Here is a 17,664-nt window from a genome sequence, read left to right as displayed (position 1 = left end):
GAGCATTTCCCCTCGGTTTGTTTTTTATGGCAGTTCATAGCTAATCCAGGATCCCTCGTATTTGCTTATTTTTAAGTGTTTAATGATACAGATACTGTGAAGTATCCTGAATTGTCTTGTGATATATTGAGTATCCCAATCAGTTTTGTGGTGTTATAGTATTGCACCACATTACACTGTGGTTTCCTTCCATATATTGTCCAATAAATCTTGTGTTTCTTGTTGTTGTGTAACAGCATCATGTTATGTAATAAATGCAAACCGTAGGAAGAATTTAATACATTTTATTAACCATCATACATTAGAGCACTAAATGCCATTTATGATCCACCATACAGTCCAGCACCAACAGCCATTTAAATGGGAATTCCACCACACAAAATTGTCTGTGTAGTGTGAGATAAACTCATTCAGAGTTGGGTGTGAAATTATGCTTTATTTTAGAGAAAATTACATACATCTTCCAACCTGTTAAACATTGCTCTGGTTAAAACAGGGTGTAATGCATTATTATGGTATTATTTTATGTAATATTTTTTAAATCAGAAGTATTTAATGTTTGGTCCTAAAATGACTTTTTAGAATATTGTTTATTGCTATTATTCTAATTACAGGCCTACAGGCCTATGTGGAATGTAGTTGATGATGATGGTAAAATGTTGTATTTAATATTAATAAATATTTAAATAATCATTTTATAATGCCTCCATTTTCATGATTTGTGAGTTTAAAGACTGAATATTTTCTAAACTAAAACATTGTCTTGGCTAGAACTGGACCAATAATTCAGTACTTATTGCATTCATAATCCTAATAAGTAATAGGTTTCTGTAGAGCTAACTGAAAGCTTATTGTGTACATATGCCTGTCACAATAAGATATTTTAATGGATATATGATCACAGAAATTATTGTGGCAAAAAGTATTATAATTTTAAGACCATTTTAATTGCCACAATGACAAAGATGATAGAATAGCATAACAAAACATTTACACTTTTAAAGACATATATTTATAATTGATCATACATTTTTTGACCTACCGCAGTCCAGCTGTGTGTATGTAGTCGCAGTTATTGGAGCATTGATCATTTAGCAAGACTGGCTTAAATACTGTTTATATATGTGTAAAATCAATACAAATAAACACAAAAGGGTGTAACTTAATCAACCCCAATAAATATTACTACAGGACAATGCCACCGTCCTGTGAACGTGATGCCTCCCTCCCTGATGCCCTGAACAACTTTTATGCACGGTTTGAGGCACAAAACAACACAATGGCGAGAAAGACCATGCCCAAGCCGGACGAGCAGGTGTTGTGCCTGACTGCAGTGGATGTGAGGAACACTCTGCGCAGAGTCAACCCACGAAAAGCTGCAGGACCAGACAACATCCCCGGCAGAGTGCTCAGGGAGTGCGCAGACCAGCTGACAGATGTTCTCACGGACATCTTCAACATCTCCCTGTGCAGCGCCACTGTCCCAACGTGCCTCAAGTCCACCACCATCGTTCCCGTGCCGAAGAAGTCCACAGTGTCCTGCCTCAATGACTACCGTCCCGTTGCACTTACACCCATCATCATGAAGTGCTTCGAGAGGCTAGTCATGAGGAACATCAAGACACAACTGCCCTCTTCACTGGACCCCCTGCAGTTTGCGTATCGTCCCAATCGCTCCACGGACGATGCCATCACCACCACCCTTCATCTCTCCCTCACCCACCTGGAGAAGAAGGACACTTACGTCAGAATGCTGTTTATAGACTTCAGTTCAGCATTCAACACCATCATCCCACAGAACCTCATCAGGAAGCTAAGCTCGCTCGGCCTCAACACCCCCCTCTGCAACTGGATCCTGGACTTTCTGACGGGGAGACCCCAGTCAGTCCGGTTCGGGGGCAGCACCTCCAGCACCATCACACTGAACACTGGGGCCCCCCAGGGCAGTGTCCTGAGTCCTCTGCTGTTCATCCTGCTGACTCATGACTGTGCTGCAAAACACAGTTCTAACAGCTTTATCAAGTTCGCCGATGATACAACCGTGCTGGGTCTCATCACCAAAGACGACGAGTCAGCATACAGAGAGGAGGTGCAGCGGCTGACAGACTGGTGTACAGTCAACAACCTTCACCTGAATGTGGACAAGACAAAGGAAATCAACATCGACGGGTCCTCTGTGGAGATTGTTAAGAGCACCAAGTTCCTTGGTGTCCACTTAGCAGATAACCTCACCTGGACCCTGAACACCAGCTCTACAGCCAAGAAAGCCCAGCAGCGTCTCTACTTCCTCCGGAAGCTGAGAAAGGCCCGTCTCCCTCCACCCATCCTCACACTCTTCTTTAGAGGGACCATTGAGAGCATCCTGAGCAGCTGCATCACTGCCTGGTTTGGGGCCTGCACCGTCTCTGACTGCAAGACCCTCCAGCGTATTGTGAGGACAGCTGAGAGGATCATCGGCGTCTCTCTCCCCTCCATCACGGACATTTACACCACCTGCAGCATCCGCAAAGCAACCAGCATTGTGAATGACCCCACCCATCCCTCACACGAACTGTTCTCCCTCCTGCCTTTGGGAAGAAGGTACCGCAGCATCCGGTCCAGCACGACCAGATTCTGCAACAGCTTCTACCCCCAAGCCATCAGACTCCTCAACTGCAGAGACTGAACTGATGGTTTTTCTGTACATGCACACACACTCTTACCCCACTTACCCCAGAAAATGGAAAGCACTAAAAACCCTACTACCTCACTGGACTCTATTGCACACTGTGTAATAGAGGTAATTACTACCTCACTGGTCTTTTTTGCACACTGCATAATTTGCACACTGTCTTGTTATTTATTATTCTTTTTCTGTATTGTGTTGTATTGTCTGTCTTCACTTTTGTACTGTTGCACTATTGTTCTGTCTACACTGTGTTTATGTGCACCATGGTCCCTGGAGGAACGTTGTTTCGTTTCACTGTGTACTCTGTATATAGCTGAAATGACAATAAAAACCACTTTGACTTTGACTTTGACTTTTATTACTGTAAACATACGGCAAATAACTTGTCAAACTGTGACAAACTAATCAAATACAGTGATCACTTCAAAACTGTTGTATTTCAGCTAAAGCATACAAAATTATTCTAAAGGCAGATTATTGTTTTAGTGTCAAGAAATCGTGATGCAACACTTGGTATCTGTATTAAAATCGAAATGTTGGTATTGTGAGAACCCTAAACGAAAGTGAGTCAGGAAAGTTATTTCACATGTCATGCTCATAGAGAAAAGTAGTTCACCAAAACTGAGGTTTTAGTTGAAAATGCAGAGATGTTCTTGATAGCAGTCTTTTGTATGAACTTTGCTTACTTTTAACTGTTTGTTTGCAATATGTATGCATGCATGAAATATGCTGCACTTTAGTTGTGGTAAAGTTTTGTTACTTTATTTGTATTATTTTTTTAGTTCAGCACTCTTATTTTATACAAATATTGGTAGGTTACCGTAGATAAAGTTACATTTTTCTTTTGTTGCAATACTATATTGTGGAAATGAAAAGAAAAAAAATTATAACAGTGCCCTGATTCCTGCATCAAAGCACCCGCTCTGGTCTGCCATGGGCTTTACGTTACAATATAAATGTATCTTTTTAACTGTAGCAAAATTAAACAATAAAAGCTACTATAAAAATCTTCGTACATACACTATATCTGCAAGGCATCTTTTTGCAAGTACAACCAAACTCCTGGGTTTTGCTGGAATGGACAAAAACTGGATAAAATAAGCACAAATGTAAGGAACAGTGGGCTAAATAATCCCTTTCTGACATTAACTAACAAATGCTTTTATCTTTTGTTTTCGTTCATGGTCTGATTTTCCTGCATCATATTGCACCCTGCTGTTAAAATTACACAGTGGCAAAGTGCATTACATAAACAGACACAAAAAGCATTTTTAAAAAACTTTTTTCTTTTTTTTTGGGACAATATTTGACAGTTGTTACAGACCGAATTTGAGACAGTACAGTTTGCACACGACTGTGCTCTGGTTGACTACCAGAACTAGAAGGGTTCCAGGACTGCATGGGTTCAGGTCATTTGGTTTGGTAAATGGATGTGGTTTAGAGCATTGTGTGACTTTGATTTGATTGTGGTTGATGTAATTTGATGATTTTTTAGAAATATCCTCTAATCATCACTCATCGTTTTGTTCCCTCCTCTACTTTTTCAGATGCTGTCCATGATGGACATGAAGCCTCCAATTTCCAGAGCCAAGATGATGTCCATCACGAAAGCTGGAATAAAAGCAATCAAGGTACAGATTTTTATTTTTTTATTTTTTGCAACATACTGAATGTCTATACATTTATTTATTTATTTTACTATTATTTAAACAATACCTTATGTTTGTTTTTTTCCTCTACAGCTGTATAAACATGTTGTCCAGATAATTGAGAAATTCATCAAGAGGGTACGATCATTTATTTTGTTAAATAAATTAAGTTATTTATTCTTCAGGTGTGAAGTAATGTAAAGCTGTCTGTTTCTTTTCCTGTAGTGTGGGCCGGAGCTGAAGGTTCCAGGGCTGTATGTGGTGGACTCTATTATCAGGCAGTCTCGACATCAGTTCGGAGAAGATAAAGATGTGTTCGGGCCGAGATTTCTGAAGAACATGAATGAAACCTTCCAGAGCCTCTACCAGTGTCCTCCAGACGATAAAGTACTGAGTTTTTCTTGCAATAAAAAAGTTTTTTATGTATTAACCAGTAGTATTTCTGAGTGGGAATATGATAGAAATATTCTAATAAATGGCATTGGTGTGCTTCTGGTACCATCATTCTAAAAACAGGGTAACACTATGCATTATTTATAGCTTATAACCTTTATTAATAAGAAGTAAACATAATATTATAGAAAAATGGGGATGAGCCCTTAATGGTGGAGATTAGTACATTGAAAGTAGTCTAGTCATGGGAAGCTATTAAAATGAACTAAATCACATTTTTATTTTGATTATGAATAAATGTCACATTTGATGTAGAATATTATCCTAAAGAGGTAGAATTATATTATATTAAACAACTGATGGGGTAGGAGAGGTGGTCCCAGCATTATTAGATGTTTTGGGCAGAAAAGGCAATATTAAGAAGGCAACAATATACTGTGTTTATTGTAATGCATTTGAGATAGAATCATCATAATATAGTTTAGCTGGATGTACTGTTATGTAAATATCTTATAAAAAATACATTTAGTTTTTTTTTCTTCTCTTTTTTTCTTTAACTTGCATTCTTTCTGTTTCTCTCTCTCTCTCTCTCTCTCTCTCTCTCTGTTTTTTATTTGATTAATAAAGGCAAAGATCCTGCGTGTGCTGAATCTATGGCAGAAGAACTCTGTGTTTGGGATGGATGTCATTCAGCCCCTGCTGGACCTGGCTACAGCTTCGTTTACACCTGTCCTGGAGAATGGTACTACACTAGAAGGTATACACAGACAGACACACACACAGACATACTGTCATTACAGTTAGTTTCACTGTCCTCTCTGTTCACTGATCCTGGTCCTGCCTAACTTGTTGTTTATCTGCAGGGTCTCCAGCTGCCCAGCTACCCTCTGTATCTGTCCCCGCTGCTCTGGACCAGCCTGTCACTATGAGAATCTTTTCTGAACAACCAAACCCGGCGGCTCTACCCCAGTTCCAGAACCTGAACGCTCTGCCCCAGCAGCAACCCCAAGTTCAGAACCCGGCGGTTATTCCTCAAATTCCTCAGTTTCAGAACCTGAACGCTCTGCCCCAGCAGCTACCCCAGGTTCAGAACCCGGCAATTATGCCTCAAATTCCCCAGTTCCAGAACCTGGCGACTATGCCCCAGATACCACAGCATCACAACCCAACAGCTCTGCCCCAGCTGCAGAACCCGTCAACTGTGCAGCCACTACAGAACGTTGCAGCTCTGCCCCAGCAGCAGAGCCCAGCGGCTGCCCCGCCACTGCAGAACCCAGCAGCTCTCGCTGCCGTCACTCAGTTCTTACAGTCTGCTCAGGGCTTAAATGTAAGTAAAGCATTTTTTTTTTTTTGTAGCTTAATTAAATGTCTGTTTAATTTAGCTTCTTCTTTTTTTTTTCTATTCTCGTTATGCTGCGAAGCACCATCATCTACAATTTTATGTATGTGTTTTTGTTCGTTTATTAATTTATTTTATTAGGAGTTTAGCAACTCAGCTGATGTAAGCAACCAATCACAGCACAGTATATTAATGTAGAGGAGTCAGTCCTAGTAGGAGTTTTCCTGTTGGAATGACTTGTGTTGTCTTGGTTGCTGTTGCAGCTCCAGCAGATGCTGCAGAATCTTCAGCAGGGAGGTGCTAATGCCCAGCCAGCAGCCCAGACTGCTGCACCCACCCAGCAGAAAAGCTCAATTGCAAAGGTAATGTCAATTAACACAGATTAACAAGTAAACAGAGTTACTGGAATCTTTTCCATATCATGGAAGCTTTTCCATATTATAGAGAGCTAAATACTACTGTTATACTTAATACTCACAGTTCCCGAGCCTCTTTCCGGCCTGAAATCCCACTTGTTATGCTCACATGGACATGCAGCAGAATACAAAATAAAATAACATTGCTGTTTCTGTAAATGAGCTCCCGGTGCACCTTTACAGTGTGAACAAGCAGGTCAGTTTTTTTCTGCTGAGAAGCACTGGACACATCCAGGTTGTTGCACAGTTAAAATATCAATCCACCAAAGGGAATGGCAAGTGACACACTGATTGATTTATTTCAGCTTGTTCCTAAAGCACACCCATAATTAATTAAGGGAATCAGTACATGCCTTTTGGCATGTTTCGAGCCATACAAGGCATACTTTTCCCGTCGTTGTGATACACAACGATACACTGACATGCCCTAAATCAAGCTCCATGGTGCACAGTTGACTACTCACCTATGGTTTGCTAAAATAGGGTCCAATGTGTTTTATTTTAGTTCTTGTGTTTCTTTGTTCGTCAGGTTTTACTGGACCGTTTTGATTATGATGAGGAACCGGATGCGGTGGAGGAGCCAACTCAGGAGGAAACGACTCCTGCTGTGTCTGCAGCTGTGTAAGAAACTTTTTACCTAGGAAATTAGGCCATGTTCAGTTAATTGGTTAATTATAATTTTGGAATATTTTTTTTATAAAAAATAATGTAAAATGTGCAACAAATTCCACATGTAAGTGTTTCACTCTCTTTCTTATTTGTAGAAACCTTGAAGCCCTCCAGCAAGCTTTGCAAGCCCACCTTTTAGGCCAGCTGTCCAGCCAGGTATTGTTTTAGGGTGTTTTCCAACCTGTAATTAATTTATCTGGTATGAATGAGTTAACTTGGAGTACATTAACTTGGAGTGTTTGGTTTTCCACTTTGGTTTGGTTTGGTTTCACCCAAGAAAACCACAAGTGCAACTAAATGTGTCACAACAATCCTAAACTTTATTGGTTAGGGCTGTCTGGGGTGGTATAATTAAGCATGTTTAGAAAGAAGATTAGTTACAGACAATTGCAGATTTCTGTGTTCTCCAGTTGAACATGGAGCAGCAACAGAGATGCATTAGTTAATAGCTGTAATGATTATCTGGGTAGTATATCAGATTAATCTGCACCTGAGCAGCCGGTTATCTTACTTATCTGGGCCTAATTCAGCGAAACACTGACGAAGGAAGGTGCCTGCCTGATGACCCCTGAGAAGAGCTTGCACTGAAGTTTGTGTTAAAGTTTGGATGAAGGGGATTGGTGTGGTCCTGCTCTTGTAATAATTTGTCTCATGAGTTTTTGTAGACGTCTGAGTACTTGGCAGTTGAGGCACGGACCATGAACATAGTTCGCTATGCTTCTGGATTCTTGTCGAGCCAGTATCAGATGGTAGTGGTTGCTGTGTTCTGCTCACGCAACTTATAATGTGATTTATTGTGTGTGATTGTGCGTAGGTAAGTGTGTTGTTGCCATAGTTAAAGGAAGTGAGCTTAGATTAAGGAGGGATTCTATGTGTTCATAGGTTATTTCTTGGTAGGTCTGTTACTTGGCAGTTGAGGCAATGGACCATGAACATAGTGTTAGGCTGTGCTTCTGGATTCTTGTCGAGCCAGTATCAGATTGTGGTGGTTTTGCTATTGTTGTTAGTTGAGTGAGTAGTAGATCCTGGCTGAGCCCTATGCATAACCCCAGCTGTTAGGTGCAGGATTTGTCAATTTCCTGTATTATATTACTTGATCACCTGAAGAGTGCATTTGATAGTCGAGTTGGATCAAGTTCTGAACACGTTCTCACCACAAACAGAACCACTTGGAGTTGGTTTGGGACTGGACCGAGACCTCCTCCAACCAGAGTCCAGTTTATCCAGACCCAATAGTGCTGGAGTGAAAATTACCCTTTTTGTATTCCAACATTTTTAAGACATTTTAGATCAGTTATTTGTGATTAATCTATTTTGTCTCAGTGTTTGGACAGAGGTAGAATGTGTTGAATGATTTTTCCATGTTTGTGTTTTGTTCTTGTTTTGTCTAGTTGCTTCCTAATGAGCAGGCAGCGCCACAGAACTTGCCGGTTCCACAGACAGTGGCTGGTTTGGTGCAGGCCACCGGTCAAGGACAGGCCATCCTTCCACACAGCCAGTTACAAGGAGCTTCTGAGACACTACAGACCCAAAACCATGGTCATGTTGAAGCAGAACTGCCGGTACAGGTCACAGAAACTGCTGATCTCTTATAGAAATTCCTTCCAAAATTTGCGTATCACTAGAATTCTCTGTTCCTTTTAATAGATGGACCCTTAATTACATGTTTGGTTGAATTTATGGGGCACTGTGTGCTGTATGTTTTAGGACGTACCACTGGAGTCCCCTCAGCCCAGGAGAGATGAAAGGGATTCGAGGTACAGCAGACGATCACGGTCCAGGTAAACTGTTTTAGTGTTGTTATATTTGAAAGTTAACACTTTGCTATTTCCACAAATACTCCATCTGTGACTTTAAGGAGGAGGAGTCTGTCTTGTTCTGGTCAACATCTCTGTCCCTCTCCACAGGTCTCCTAGAAGACGGTCATCCTCACACTCGAGGAGATCCCGCTCCGGGTCTCGGTCACGTCGCTCGAGGTTTCGTCGCTCACGGTCTCGCTCCAGGGAGCGGAGGAGGGGCTCTCCCAGGAGGCGGGCGGACGACAGGAGGAGAGATGACAGGAGGGTAGATGACAGGAGGGCGGATGGCAGGCGAGCAGATGACCGACATGAAAGAGAGAGAAAACAGAAAGGTTTTCCTTCCACCAAGAGAGAAACGCTCACCGGTCAGTAACACCTTACAATTCCAAAATCACACTAAAATATTTACTTAAAGATCAAATATTGTCTTTTATGTTGCAGCTGAAAGAAAATCATGGGCTGGTGTCATCAGTCTTGTAAATAAATTCCAGTTGGCTGTAAAAGTTTTGTTTTCAGGGTGTTCTTTGAATTATTGATTATTTTTGTCTGTCTGTCTGTGTTCAGTGTGCAGCACAACTCTGTGGATCGGTCAGCTGGATAAGAAAACCCAGCAGCAGGACGTCACCAGCCTGATTGAAGAGTTTGGACAGATCGAATCAGTCAATGTAAGCACAAATTTTACATTTCTTACATTTTACATTTATCTGACTTGAAGCTCCTTTCCTTCTGTGTAATCTCCAGATTAAATGGAGCTGCCTGAAGCTGGAGATGGATTAGTTTAACATGAGCAGACGCTGTAAATTAAATTAGCAATGACAAGACTGTGATCCAACATGACTCTTTCTGACACAGTAGCCTTAAGTGTGTTTGACTGCCTGCAGCTGCTTATGTAACCGTTTCAGTACAGTATTTTAATACACTGCTTAAAAATAAGGATACAGTGAATCATCACACTATTTCACTTTAGGGACATCAATTAAATCATAGAGATATATCTGCTGTTAACACCATGTCATGGTAGTTTTTCGTTCCTTTTAGTTCCATAGAAGACGAGTATCCTTGCACTTGCAGAATTTGATATGGGCTTGGTACCAAAGTATCAGTTCTCATGTCATCCTGGCTTCTCTGTAAACGTGATCTTTCTGTTCTTGCGCTCAGATGATTCCACCAAGAGGCTGTGCCTACGTAGTCATGGTGCACAGACAGGATGCCTACACAGCCCTGACCAAGCTCAGCAGAGGCAGCGCCAAAATCAACCACAAACCCTTCAAGGTACCTTTTTATTCCTCTATGCATTATAGTGTTGAGTGACGCTCAGAAATGCTCCCTGTTCATACTTCGGTTAATTCTACTGTGAAATCTATGTGGCTCAAGTGTGCTTGGTTGATTTACTCTAGTTTTCTCTTTGTTTAGATTGCGTGGGCGCTTAATAAAGGAGTAAACTCGCGATTTAAGAAGTATTGGGACGTGGACCTGGGAGTCACATACATCCCCTGGAGTAAGCTGAAGACTGCTGAGATATTGGGTCTGCGAGAGGGAGGCACACTGGACCAGGACTCTTTCAAACCAGGTGAAGACTGCTACACTTTTTGCAGAAATTTTGACACAATCTGATAAACCTATTCCTGAACAATGTTCTTCACTTGGCTGGATGTTGTAAATGGGTTTTTCTTCACCATGAATAGGATTTTACAATCATCATGTTGCCCTCCATGGACTTCCTGGTCTTTTTAAGTTCAACACTGTACTTCAGAATACAACAAACTGTTGATTTGGCCACTCGTAACATTTCTGCAATCTCTGATTTCTTTCTTCTTCTGATTCTTTTCTTCTTCTTCTTTTTTATTTTTCTTATTCTTATTCTTCTTGCTTAACTGATGATGCATTAATTTGGAAATAGCACGTGCAACACAAAAAAGCTTCACTGAATATCATGATTGTGTCACTGTCCAAATATTTATGGACCTAATTGTACATATTAATATATTTGTATTACATTTACCAAGTGGGGACTCATGAATGGAGATTTATGCTGTGTCAGACAGTGATGATACATATGAATCAGTGTCTGACTAACTCCATTGTCGTTCTGTAGAGTGGGTGTCGATGCTGGACGACCTGCTGAAACCAGTGGGAGATAACCGAGGAAAGCCTGAAGGAGGAGATGGTGAAGGAGCTGCTGTCGCCGCGGCTGGGCCACAGGTAAAAGCTGAGGAGCCTCCCCTGGAGCTCCGCAGGGTTTCTCACTGTATTTTCTGCTCTCTCTCCACTGCTTATGCTTTTCCTTTGGGAGGTAAAGTGTTTATCTACATGTCTTACGTGTTTTATAACTGGCCTATTTCAGAAAGTTTAAAAGTGTCTTATAAAAAACCTAACTTCAAAATGCTGTGCGATTTTAGGTATTTCTATATAAAACGCTCAGCTCAGTTCAGTGAATTTAGGAGTCTTTTGCAATGCTTGCCTACAATTATAGCAGCACCAGGTTTAAAAATACTATTGAAATTTAATAAAAGTAATTCAGCGTCATGTTTGACTTTTCTTTTCCTCAGTGTTTTTTTACAATGGTTTTGGTGCAGTCTCGCACTTCATCATGCTTATTATCAACAAACTTTATCCAAAGTTGAGTGAAGTGAATGTTCCAAATGACTACAGTCATCTTCAAACTTGTGAAGATCATATTAATGGTGTAACTGTTTTACATTATCAGCCCTAAACTAAAATCTTAAACAAAACCCTGCTTCTATTTACTTTGGCTCATTTTATATCTAGTTTGCATTTGAAGTACATGCTTCCTGTGGCAATGCAAGCTTATAATACAGTTGTTGTACACATAGTTACTGAAGTTAAGGCTCTGTAGAAGTGTATGTACAATGTAAACCTTGGTAAATTTACCTAACTTACTTTATATTCAGACAATGGTACGTTCCTTTTAAAACCTGTAACCTCCATGCAGTCAGGCATTATATAATAGCATTTAATGGCTTATCTAAGAGAAGGTAGCACTGAGGAATGACTACACAGTGATGGTGAGTGAACAATTGCAGTATACAAATGGAGATGTTGCCAGGAGCCAATAGGAAAGCTGTGGGTTTTAATAAAAGTCCTTGTGGACCAGTCAGCCCTTTTCCACTCTCAGCACAACCAGCAAGCTAAGTGTCTCTTTTATTTAAAAAAAAGCGACTTTATCTGTAAACAGATGCCTTGTTGAGCATTGTGAACACTTTCATTATTCATATTAAACGAGTGGTTTTACACAGAGCTTGTATTGCACACACAACCCCACTGTATATTACTTAACCAGCACAACTGGCTCAGTTGCTAGACTTTTTGAGAGAAATTGACAGTGAATCCAACGATAATGCGGTTCCTATATATATTAAGGGGACATATTATGCAAAACTCACTTTTTGTTTGCTGTTTTTTTAATTCCACTTGGGTTTTGACTGCCCCTATAAACAAGTGCCAAAAAATATATCTATCCATTTTCTGTGAATCGGCTGAAAGAGTTTGGTGTCAGGAAACATATGGCTCTATGAGCTGTTTGGATGCCCTTTATTGTAACGTCACAATAAGGAAACTTGCCTAGAACCACCCTGACTCCACCCCTCACCTGCCAACTTCCATTAGCCCCACCCACTAGACCAGTTGAAGAAACTCCATTTCAGTCTGTGGGTTTGATTCTCAGACATTACAACAGGACTCTCCAGCAGACTTTGTCTGAAGGAGGAATCTGCACCTGCTGTCCCTGGCAAATCAGCAGATGAGAGAGATGTAAGTACTTTTGCATAATGAGTTTTGTGCTTCTGTCACAGATGAGCATAAACTAGCTTATACTTGTTTTTCCAAGCTAGTGTGTGGTAAATGCTCAGTGTAGACATGGGGCGTGGCCAGCAACAGTTTATTTGCATGTAAGTGTGACGGAGCCCTTAAAGGGCTTATTCTGAGAAACTGAAACTGATAAGAATAAGATCCCTTAATGGGAGAGTGATTTTGTGCAAAGAACTTCAAAACTAATTCAGAATAGATGAATAGTATGGGGGATATATCCAGTTTTATGTAGACATAACGCTTACTCATAGAGTGATTTATTTATTTTTTTTGTTTGGATTTCAGTTTTCACTTTATTAAGCACTTAAATGTACATTTAAAAAAAATAGAAATCACAAACTTAAATTGTATTTGGACAGTTCACAAGAGAAGCATATTATACCTTATAAATATAACATATAATGCAAATGTATATAAATTATGTTTTTGCCTTATATCTGGATACGTTTTGATTATATTCATTTAAAGCAAGGTTCCTGCTTGTAACTATTAGCAGATTCTTAAACATTTTTGTAGAAATTAAACAATGTGTATATTATTTACAACATCCACAAGCAGCTCTAGCAAAAGTGCAACAATATTCGCTTACTCAATTACTTTGACACCATTACTTGAATTTTAATGTCAGAAAAGGTTATTTCTGACCCCAATTTTGACCGAAACCCATGAATGGGAAGAGAAATGGTAATTGGAGCAAATCGCCAACTTTCACCAGCTGTTTGGAAGAATCTGCTGGAAAATCAAAAGCAGGTGGGTTTGCAAACCTCAGGAAGCTTTCATCTGCAGTCATCGACTGGCTGTCCCTTCAAACCACGGACTTTGGCTGCACGCTTGGACCGGAACGTAGGTCTCCATCTGTAATTTTGGTGTTTAGTTGAGCAGTGACTGCTCTTTGGAGAAGAAGACAAAAGTTTACTGTCCAAATCAACAGCCTGTTCATTTTAAATGCGTATGGAAGTTGCCGCGTCTAAACCCCCAAGCCCATAATTTGGTTCAGGCATTTGCACCATATTTTGCTCAACTGTATTAGTAAACAAATCATATACAGTAAATAAGGGTTCTGCAAATTTAAGACACAGTTTCAGATTATTTTATAAAGAATATGTGCACATGCCACATCACATTTATTTAATTTTATTGTGCTCTCTGTGACTCTGGCTGCTGATGGCCAACAGCCTGTGACCCAGCATGACCTTAGTTAATAATTAGATAATTATTAAAAATTAAACAGTGAGTAAAATATGTGTAGAATATTATAAGAACACCTCTGTTAAAATATATTTGATTTTTTTTTTTTTCCTTTAGGATTTTTTTTCTAAACCAGCAAATTTATTTGCACAGACTTCTGCATGCAGCTGTATAGGTCACTTTTAAAAAATAAACTTCATGAAGCGAAACCAGATCAGGGCACAAAAAAACACATCTAAAAGGTCTGTAATGTGAATGTAGTTTAATTTTTCAGCACAATTTTGAGTACAATGAAATAAGAGCGTAACATTGAATTACTATTAAAAAAAAAGTTGGACATATTTTTTTTAATTACAAGTATTTCTAAAACTAATATGGGCTAAAATACACAAACTAAATAGTCACTGTGTTTTGAATATGAATATAGGTGGTGAACTAGGCTGTAACTGTTTTCAGAAGGGGAAAAACTGGACAAAACCTGAATGAAACCTTGGAAGGTACAATGACTCTCAATAAATTATTGATAGAATACCACACACAGTGACTGACATGCTCAGTCATAAAATCTGATCAGGTAAAGAGAGATAAAGTTTTGATGGTACTAATGAAGTACAAAGAATGTGAACAGATTATCAGAGTGTGATCATCTAAGGACTCTGGCAGATCTGACTATAACAGTTCAACTAAAGGGAGAGAGCCAGAAGGTAACAGACACGGAGGCACCCTAAAACAGTGGCATCCACCCACTCCACCACTGCTGATGCCACTCAACAGCATCAGCATCTCAGTTTACCACAATTCTCAGTGTCCATTAACCCACAAATCTACTATATTTATCTGAAAGAAGATGCTTATTACCTGTAATTATTCTAAGATATTTTTATTGCATTGTTCCAATACATATTTCAGTGAATTGGAACAAGGGCTGTTTCAGTGTTGATGGTAGGTGGTTGTTTATTTTTCTAAAAGGCAGCTTTCAAATAGACTTGTAGCATTAACATTGCAGCTGCTACAGCTAATGTGAGGAGTGTTACTGTTGCTTAAAAAATAGAACATCTGTGATTAGTTTGGGGAAAAATAACTGATTGTGGTTTATGATGAGTTAATTTAGCTTTTAATATGCCTTTACAACTCTGCTTTTCAGAGATAAACCCTCAGATAGATGAGAGTTATTCTCAGGGCGTAAAAACAAAAAGTGTTCCAGGTCTGACAAATGCAGAATGAAAAGGATTAAATGTAAAAAGGATGAATAATATTTTGATAAATAAAACCTAGCTTAAGGCCTCAGGGGCTAGCGCAAAATCTTGTTTTCCCTTGTCACCAATTAGCCTGTAGCCTTTTTTTTTTTTCTTTAACATTACTTTACTTCTGTGTCTTTATGTAAACAGTACGTAGTAATCTTTATTTATATTTCTATAGAATGTCACAATTATCTTTACAGTCCATTATAAACAACTAGCTGATATGTTCTAATATCTGACCACACATCAATAAGTGTGTGAATGTAGTTTCTTGTTTACACTGTGCAAAGACAATGACTATATGAGCTTATTGACTACAATAGGTAAAACAGAATTTGGTTTCCCACAATGGTTGAACCATATGAAATGCCAAAGTTTTTTTTTTTTGTTTGCTTGAAACTCCAGACTGGTCCTCTGTGGATGATGAGAATTTTACCTGAGAGTTTCAGATTCTGGAATATCGATGTTGTGTGGCTAAACCATCGTACAGTACTGTGGGAAGCTCCACTGATGGAAAGGTAACCACACACGTGCTCAAGGGTGATGATAAATAACTGTATGGAGTTAAATGGCTCTTCTGTAGTACCAGTCAAAGGTTTGGACACACCTTCTCATTCAATCGATTTTTTTTTTCTACGTTGTAAATGAATACTGAAGTCATCCGGACTATGGCGGAACACATAAGGAATTTTGTAGTAACTTAAAAGTGTTAAACAAACCAAAATCAACACGTTTAGGTGGCCCCCTTATAAGGGTTGCTGTTAATTACCAGTTTCTGAGTTCTATTATAGATTAGAACATTACTCAAATAGAGCTATTTACTGTATACCAACTCTACCTCTTCACAACTTTACAACTGATGCTCTCAAACACATTAAGAAGTAATTAACTGCTGTTAACTAAAAGCCATTCCAGGTGACTCTACCTCATATTCTGGTTTGTTTAACTCTTTCTTTTCACTGTTTACTAAATAATTCCATGTGTTTCTCTTTATAGGTTAGATGGCTATTAGAATTATTGAAGATAATGAAAAACTAAAGAATGTAAGGTGTGTCCAATCTTTTGACTGGTACTGTACATCATCAAAATGAGACGTACCAGCACCTTTACTATATAATTCTAGAAGTTTTTATTGATATTACGTGGCAAGGAACTACACTGGATAAATAGACCACTAAACTGGTCCTGTTCTAACAAATTCTAACACAAGGTGATTTTTTAGATATAGGTCATGGATGCTGTGCATTAATTTAACTTTATTCAAGGATAATTGTTTAACTTATTATCTTAGTTTAACTAATTGTTTAAACTTATTAAAAAATATATAGGGTGAAAATGATGAAAACTAACAATACAGTTAAATGCTCGTATCTGTCGGTAAATTTCAGGAAAAAGGACAAAAGATGACGGCAGTGAGTGAGGAATTCGTTTCCTCGAGATATATAGTTTTATATATATATATATATATATATATATATATATATATATATAGAGCCTATAGATATATAGAGCCTATAGTTGCTTTTTTTAATCATGAGCATTGATATTCCAAATTGATACTTGCTGACATTTATTGTATGCTGGAAAAGGAACAAGCGATACTGGACACTTTATACACAAATTGCATGAAAGTATTGGGACACCTGTCCGTTCATTGTTTCTTGTGAAATGAAGGCTATTAAAGAGTTCATTCTGCTATTGTTGGAGTAACTGTCTCAACTGTCCAGAGAAGACTGCAGTGTTGATTGCATTCAGTGAAAAAATCATTCCCAACACCTTCCAAAAGTAATTTTGGAGTAATTCCAGAGAAGGCTCCAACCAGCCGTGGTGCCCAAAGTGTGTCCTATTCTATTGGCAGTGTTTCTCTTCTACAGGGACTAGCCAATGTGTGTTTGTGCATTTGCACATCTGTGTCAGCAACCGAGGCAACTTAAAGATGCTGATTGCATTCAAGGGGTGTCCACAAACATTTGTGTTTATAAGGTTAAACCTAATCTTATATAGTATTTTACTTTAAACAGAAATTTCCATTTAGAATGCTGTGTAGTCCAAGACTAGTATCATGATGAAAGGAATTAAACATCAGACCCAGAACCTGTTCTGGCTAATTGGACACATTTGTGGTAGTGGAGTAAACTGTGAAACAGACTTTTCTCTAAATGATCTGTTCAGTGTCTGGGACTGCTCTCACTCTAGCTGCTTCAGAGGTAATCTTTGTCATAGAAGGGGATGAGGATCAAATCAAATGCTGTTTCTCCATGGAGAATTGATGGAAGCTTTGACGCAGGACTCGGACTGGCCTGTAAATTCTGCTTTTCATCTCCTGGTAAGGAAAACTATTTTGCACAAATTTTCACTTGGAGCACTAGCTTAAAAATATCCATCTCTTTTCTGAGAATCAGTTGAAAGTAAGGAGTCGTATGTGACTGCCTAATACCACCCACCAATCAACCCCCACCAGAGCCCCATCCATT

General features: G+C 39.1%; 1 protein-coding gene across 2 annotated transcripts in view; it reads left to right on the top strand.

Moving 5' to 3' along the window:
* The window catches only part of LOC103030891 (SR-related and CTD-associated factor 4), a 33,476-nt gene that overhangs the window by 2,462 nt on the left and 13,350 nt on the right, over positions 1-17,664 (top strand). The window contains exons 2-16 of one of the 2 annotated variants that reach the window (XM_007231017.4): positions 4,216-4,299; positions 4,411-4,455; positions 4,543-4,704; positions 5,338-5,467; positions 5,574-6,037; positions 6,313-6,411; positions 6,995-7,086; positions 7,230-7,290; positions 8,526-8,702; positions 8,842-8,915; positions 9,042-9,298; positions 9,498-9,598; positions 10,092-10,205; positions 10,347-10,503; positions 11,029-11,135. In XM_007231017.4, the coding sequence (XP_007231079.3) occupies positions 4,216-4,299; positions 4,411-4,455; positions 4,543-4,704; positions 5,338-5,467; positions 5,574-6,037; positions 6,313-6,411; positions 6,995-7,086; positions 7,230-7,290; positions 8,526-8,702; positions 8,842-8,915; positions 9,042-9,298; positions 9,498-9,598; positions 10,092-10,205; positions 10,347-10,503; positions 11,029-11,135 (2,124 nt within the window). The remainder of the gene's footprint in view (positions 1-4,215; positions 4,300-4,410; positions 4,456-4,542; positions 4,705-5,337; positions 5,468-5,573; positions 6,038-6,312; positions 6,412-6,994; positions 7,087-7,229; positions 7,291-8,525; positions 8,703-8,841; positions 8,916-9,041; positions 9,299-9,497; positions 9,599-10,091; positions 10,206-10,346; positions 10,504-11,028; positions 11,136-17,664) is intronic. The other variant, XM_007231018.4, reaches the window with a different exon arrangement.

This window comes from Astyanax mexicanus, chromosome 18 (genome assembly GCF_023375975.1).
Source record: "Astyanax mexicanus isolate ESR-SI-001 chromosome 18, AstMex3_surface, whole genome shotgun sequence".
NCBI lineage: Eukaryota > Metazoa > Chordata > Actinopteri > Characiformes > Acestrorhamphidae > Astyanax > Astyanax mexicanus.
This window is presented reverse-complemented; position numbering and strand designations above follow the sequence as displayed.